The sequence below is a fragment of the Salvia splendens genome, chromosome 9 (assembly GCF_004379255.2).
Source record: "Salvia splendens isolate huo1 chromosome 9, SspV2, whole genome shotgun sequence".
Taxonomy (NCBI): Eukaryota; Viridiplantae; Streptophyta; class Magnoliopsida; order Lamiales; family Lamiaceae; genus Salvia; species Salvia splendens.
Window position 1 is genome coordinate 4,444,872 of NC_056040.1, and position 6,735 is coordinate 4,451,606.

General features: G+C 38.4%; 1 protein-coding gene across 1 annotated transcript; it reads left to right on the forward strand.

The window, feature by feature from the left end:
• The first annotated feature begins 2,070 nt into the window (after positions 1 to 2,070).
• Positions 2,071 to 6,012, forward strand: LOC121747245 (extra-large guanine nucleotide-binding protein 3-like). The gene is made up of 8 exons (XM_042141248.1): positions 2,071 to 3,075; positions 3,165 to 3,302; positions 3,767 to 3,871; positions 3,983 to 4,168; positions 4,322 to 4,499; positions 4,677 to 4,921; positions 5,034 to 5,203; positions 5,290 to 6,012. The coding sequence occupies exons 1-8, from the start codon at positions 2,233 to 2,235 to the stop codon at positions 5,822 to 5,824; spliced, it is 2,400 nt and encodes a 799-aa protein (XP_041997182.1). The 5' UTR covers positions 2,071 to 2,232; the 3' UTR covers positions 5,825 to 6,012.
• The last annotated feature ends 723 nt before the right edge of the window (positions 6,013 to 6,735 follow it).

Consider the following 6,735-nt stretch of genomic DNA (forward strand, 5'->3'; position numbering starts at 1 on the left):
TTGTCATTGTTTTGTTAGTTGAATACTCTACCTAATTTAGGGGAAGCCATATAATTTAGTGGTCGATTTCTTTTGTTGGATTTTTTTTTATTAAATATGTATACGTTGATTCATATATTTCACTGTCATTCATGCATATAGTACTAATTTATTACGCTATACACAGCATTAAATGCGCAGGAGTCATTAATATAACACAAAATACAATTTATGGGACAACAAAATGATACTTCCCCTATATTTGTCCATCAAGAAAATACCTACAAAAAACCGATCAATCAATATATTATCATGTATACTATTTGAAAATCAGTTACCATTGAATTTACTAATTTGGAATATATCGTGTTCGATTTAAGGGAAACCTAAATTAGCATTTTCGATTTCCCATTGAGAATGTCGTAGTGTCATGTCTTCTTCAAGGTATTTGTTGAGGTTAATTAGAAAGGGAAATTATTAACACAATTGTTATGTTTATTTGTTATGTTAGTGACGTGTTTTTATGGTATGATGGCCAAATGTAATGTATGGAAGGAAAGGACATTTAAATCATTAATGGATTCTTGATGCTTACCTCTTGTCATCTTCCCAAATGTTTTCACATATTTGTTCCGGTTAAATTGTGTTGCTTAATCAATGAGTTTGGTATAACCTCTTATCAAATTAGTTAACTATGGAAATTAGTCACCAAGATAAGATATAATAAATAGTATACACTTATGAAATAGTATAAATTATAGATTAGTAATGCATGTGACTATATAATTAAAAATTAAAAATAAAAATAGGTATGCAATTCAAAAATCAGGAAGAGAGAGAGAGAGAGAACTAGTCACTTTCTGTTGAGTGTTTGGTAATGTATCAATTTCTCAAAGACTTTGGGTGAAAGATCTACTACATATTTTAGTTTACACCACATTTATGGCATTTTAACAAATTTTAAAAATAAAAAGAAACATGAAGAAAAATATTTCCAATGGCGATGAACCAAGTAGATTATAAAATTGGAGTCTAATATATTTTTTATTTGTAAGTTCTATCTAACAATATGTTTTGTCCATTTCTTGAGGTGTGCATGTGAATGAACAAATTTGAGTGCGTTTAGGTTCACTATAATAATAAAAGGTGTTATTTTTCGCTCATTTTTACAAAAAGGGGGGGAAAAGAAATAACCAAACAAAGCAATTACCGATCAGTAGAGTTTTTAATTTCTATCTTTTTTGGGATAATTAATCTTCTAGTGCTTATAATTGCCATTTAGCTTTATTAAACTTTATGAGCCTTGACGTTTTAAATTATTTGGCAAACAAAAAGCTCAACGGTCGAATATAGATTAAATACATAATGAGAACACGTTCACGCCTCTTTATTCAATATTAGCCCTTTTAAGAAACTGAAATTTATATGTTATCCTTTGTTTGAATTTATAATATTATTCCATATTATCACTAAACTGTTGCTTCAATCCTTTCATTATTGTGTAGTTTCATGGAAATTAGTAATTAAAAACGATGGAGGTACTCAAACGTGATTTATTTGGGCACCAATTAGGTTAGATTCCGAATTTGATTAAATCATGAAATGTATTCCATTCAGTAAACTTCTGAAAATTTTTAGAACACTAAACACAATTCCTTTCACATGCTCTAAAATGGAAATCTCATAAAGAATGAGAATTGAGAAATACTAATATACTCTAGCCACAAAAAAATAGTTCTATTCATTTTGGGATGTCTACTAAATTAATCACCATCTAATTTAATAAGTTTTTTCTCTAATGAGATGAGTCTAATTTTCAATAATTTTTTTTATTTTACTAATTTTTAATTAAAACTTGTACCATTCATAGCCAAAACTTTTTTTCACGGAGTTGTAAGAAAATAAAATTTACTAGCATTTATCTTTGGTAAAGCAACAAAACAGAGAAGTTTAGATATGATAAATGAAGAAGTAAATTTGGTAATAACCTATTTTTTCTAGACTTGTTAGCATTGAAATACATTATCGTAACGCCTAATGTGAAGGTGCCCCATTTTCAATAAGTACGATTATTTAATGCAGAATTGAGGATCCCACGCAACAAAATCAAATTTCACATCACTGAAAATTGCAATCTTTATAAAAAAAATCGAAGCTTTATCGATGGACGTTAAAATCAGAGAGACAACTACGCAGTGTTCTGTTCGCTCTCCATGTAAACCTCTGTGATTCACTCTTCCTTCTCACGCAACAATGGCGGCGCCTCCCGAAGAGCCCAATTCATGGGAGGAGCTGCTGTGCAAGATGCTGCCGGAGGGCGCCCCGTTGCCCGATGAGGACCAGCTCGATTACTCCATCTCCGTCGACTACGTCGGCCCTTCTCCCTTCTTCAAGCCCCCCGACGCAAATCCCACCATTCCCAAATCCAGATTCACCGCTTTCCCCAAACGCGCCCCTTCTCTCACCCCGACGAATCCTTCCTGGATCAAGTCCCGTTCCAGCTCCGACACCACCAGCTCCGAAAACCGACCACTCAGCCTCACTTTCGACGATGGAATTGAGTCGGAACCGGAATCTGAATCTGAATCTGAATCTGGAAATACCTGTGATCATCATGAATTTGACAATTCTAATTTTAATTCGAGCGTTACTGGTGATGGTGGGGGTGGGGTTAGGGTTATGGGGTGTGGGAGGTGTGGGAAGAAGGGGGGGAATGAGCTCTTGCTAGGGAGAGAGAGGTGCATTGTGTGTGGGGCAGAGTATTGCAAGAGATGTGTGTTGAGGGCGATGGGGGCGATGCCGGAGGGGAGGAAGTGCGTGGGGTGCATCGGGAGGCCGATTAATGAGGCGAACAGGAGGCGGCTGGGGAAGGTTTCGAAGGTGTTGGTGAAGCTCTGCGGTCGTGTGGAGGTTCGGGCGATAATGCAGGTGGAGAGGGAGTGCAAGGCTAATCAGGTGAGGCCGGAGCAGGTTGTTGTGAATGGGGAGGAGCTGAGGGAGGAGGAATTGGATGAGTTGCTGGGCTGTCTCGTGCCTCCCCGGGACTTGAGGCCGGGGAGATATTGGTATGATAAGGATTCTGGGCTTTGGGGAAAGGTTTGGATTATTTTTTGTTGAAATCTTGGTTTTTTTAATGCTTTTTTTTTGTTAAGGTTCTTAATCTCTTGTTTGGATGTTATCTGAAGGAGGGAGCGAAGCCGGAGAGGATCATTAGTTCGAAACTGAATGTGGGAGCCAAGTTGCAGATTGGAGCGAGCAATGGTAATACGAGGGTTTACATGAACGGCCGTGAGATCACTAGAGTTGAGCTCCGAGTCTTGAAGGTAATGTACAAAATTTTGTCGTAAATCAGGAAATTCCTGGCGATACTCTTGTTGTACCTGAAAGATTTCGAAAGTTTCTAGTTAGTTTCAGCAATATAGCTTATTTGTATTCTGAATTCTGTATAACTGCAACACCTATCGATGACCTGACTGAAAAGAAAGAAAATGAATGGTATTCAAGAAGCTTGCTCGAGCCACTTAGATCGCACTTGAAATACGCTCCAAAAGAACCAGCATGTTAACAATCTATACTCTGAAGAATAGTATTTCCTTCTTTGTGGATAGAGGCAGCCATTGTTTAGTTAATACTATTATTTTGTTGTGTGTCACCTGTTTCGTTTGTATAACTGCCTCTTCTACGATGCGTAGTATCTCTTCGTTTGCTTCATACTCGGGCTAAACTTTGATCTTCATTAGTTGTTACTAACCAGGTTATAAAATTCTTGTCTTTCCTTTCTGTTTAGCTGGCCAAGGTCCAGTGCCTTCCGGATACACACTTTTGGCTGTATGACGATGGGTCCTATGAGGAGGAAGGCCAGAATAACATTAAAGGAAATATATGGGAAAAGGTTGTTTGATAATATACAGAGGAGAATACATATCATTTCAGTTTTGAATTTTGCTTTGGTGTCTAATGTATGTCCTATTGAAGAGTTTGAGTTGGAACTTTTGTTAGGCAGGCTTCTGTTCGTTTCATTTGTTCGTTGTTTTCACTGGCCGTACCTTCTGAACGTGCTCAAAGAACGAAGGAAGAACCCGCTTTGTTGTCAGCTAGATCGTTCCCCAAGAATCTGGAGGACCGTAAAGTCCAGAAACTTCTTCTTCTTGGATTGGATGGCTCTGGGACAAGTACCATCTTCAAGCAGGTAATCCTGGCTTTCTGATGTTTTTATGTTTTCGTATAAGATTCAATAACAAAACTCGTAATTTGGGTTGAACTCAGACTGTGTTGGTTGATGTACTGTGATTTAGCACCATTGTATGAACTCATTCCCTTGCTTATATCTTTATTGTAACAGGCCAAGTTTTTATATGCAAACAAATATACCCCTGACGAATTGCTGAACATTAAGCTTATAATTCAAAGTAAGATGTACAAATATCTCAGAATTTTACTTGAGGGGAGGGAGCATTTTCAAGAGGAGACCTTGATGCAAGACGCTTGTTCTGGTCTGGCTGCTGACAGGTCTGTACCAGGTACTTGCCCTGATTTCACTGATTACTTACCTAGGCTCGTCTCCATTTTCCCCGAGAAACTATAGTTTGCTTATTGTGCTTGTCTATAGGATGAGATAAATCTCTTGATTTTTTAGACTAGAGTAACTCAGTCGAAGCATCATGTTGCTGATGGTTTTCTGGTGTTGATATTGTCAGGAGAAACGGAATGTGATGGAAGCAGGCAATGTATCTATTCGGTTAACCAGAAAATTAGTAATTTCTGCGACTGGTTGTTGGATCTAATGGCTTCCGGGAATTTCGACACTGTCTTTCCTGCTGCTGCACGCGAACATGCTCCTGTAGCTGATGAAATTTGGAAGGATCCTGCCATACAGGAAACATACAAGAGACGGGAGGAACTGCCATATCTTCCCGATGTTGCTGCCTATTTCTTAGACCGGGTATGAAGGGAAGCAATGTCACTTCAATTCTCAATTCAAATCAACATCCTTGAATCTTTTTAGCATGCATCTCTTTCCATATGCGATCTAATGCAGTTGCTGATTTGCTCAGGTGATGGAGATATCGAGCAGTGAGTATGAACCATCAGAGAACGGCGTTTTATTTGCTGAAGGGGTTACTCCCACCAACGGGATAGCACACATCGAATTCTCGTTTGGTGATGACAGCGCAGTTTCTGAGTTATACAACGAAGACTCGAAGAATCAACAACCTCTGCCAAAGTAAGAGACCCTCGCTGTTGAGTTATTCGTCATCTGCTCTATCTAAAGACACTGCTAAACCAGCTTCTTTCCATTCCATTTTGCAGGTATGAACTGATTCTGCTCAGCTCTCCGAAATGGTTGGACATGTTCGAAGGCATGAGCACTGGCCTCTTGTGCGTTTCCTTGACTGACTATAACCGACAATGGACGGACAGTTGTGGCCTTCAACAGAACAAAATGGTGGTGAGCCGGGATTTCTTCAAGAGTGCAGCTCGTCGTTCTTGCTTCGAGTACACACCCTTCCTCCTGCTCCTGACCAAATACGACGTGTTCAAGGATGAAATCGAGCAGGTCCCTCTAATTGTCTGCGAGTGGTTCAAGGATTTCAATCCTTTGAAGACTCACGGCAAGAATACGTCGCTGGGACACCAGGCGTTTCACTACATCGCTGCGAGATTCAAGGAGCTGTACGCCTCCATCACGGGCAGGAAGCTGTATGTACGGCAAGTGAAGGGCCGCGAGCAACAGTCTGTGGATGAGGCGTTCAGGTACGCCCGGGAAATCATGGACTGGGAGGAGCACAATATTGGAGGTATCTATGCGATGAGCGATGGTGATTTGCTATCTGAGGAATTATAACTCTTTTATAGTTTTATGGCAAAACTGCCGTTAAGGCTCAAGTCCTAAACCTTACAAATAGGGATGTTTAAGGTTTGCTAGGCTTCAAGGGTAGTTTTGCAATCATCTGTGTTTTTCAAATTTGTAGTAATGCTTTCACAGTTTTGTGAAAAGTTGCAAAACAAAGTAGTTATACAAAACCACTCAAACAAATTGGTATCAAACTGATGTTGCATCGAGTTCACAATATCCAAACATGGAATACTATGAATGAAAACAAAAACAAAAACAAATTGAAAAGAGCATAAAAGTAAACAATATGATAATTGGGCATAGGCCTATGTGAAAGGAAGGTCAATCCGCTGCTGTTGTATCTCCTCCTCCGCCGCATCACAGAGTTGAGATACAGATACCTCTGCTCAACTGCATCGCATTTCTGGCTCACCTTCTTATTGAAGCACCTCTTCTTCCAAACCTATGCACTGATGAAACCATTTTCATCCACCGATTTATTTTTTTCACTCAAAAACTCTATACAAATTTTCGCTACCTCTCATCACCTTATTTAATATAGGGAAGAAAACTATCAAAGACACAAATAAAACTGATCACGTACAACTAATTAACAAAATTACTGCTAATTCATACAGGAAAACTACCAACAATAGGGCACAAACCTTTCCAAATTACCACCTCTAATCTTATTATTATGCATCACCGTCGTGTCATAACACTTATCCATGAACTCTCAAATTTTAAAAAGGCCATCAAAATAAAATCTTTACAAATCACAAACTAATAAATGCAATTGCAAAATTAATGGTCGACTCTTATATTAATATTGTTTACATTTCCATAATATCGAGTTAATAAACTTATTAAAATATTATTTCAAAGGTGTGATATTTTTAGGCTTTTTTTAGAGTGAAGTA

Coding starts and splice junctions, on each gene's coding strand:
- LOC121747245 (XM_042141248.1), top strand. CDS start 2,233: ATGGCGGCGCCTCCCGAAGAGCCCAATTCATGGGAGGAGCTGCTGTGC. Junction 3,076..3,164: donor ATTCTGGGCTTTGGGGAAAG/GTTTGGATTATT, acceptor TGTTATCTGAAG/GAGGGAGCGAAGCCGGAGAG. Junction 5,204..5,289: donor AATCAACAACCTCTGCCAAA/GTAAGAGACCCT, acceptor TCCATTTTGCAG/GTATGAACTGATTCTGCTCA.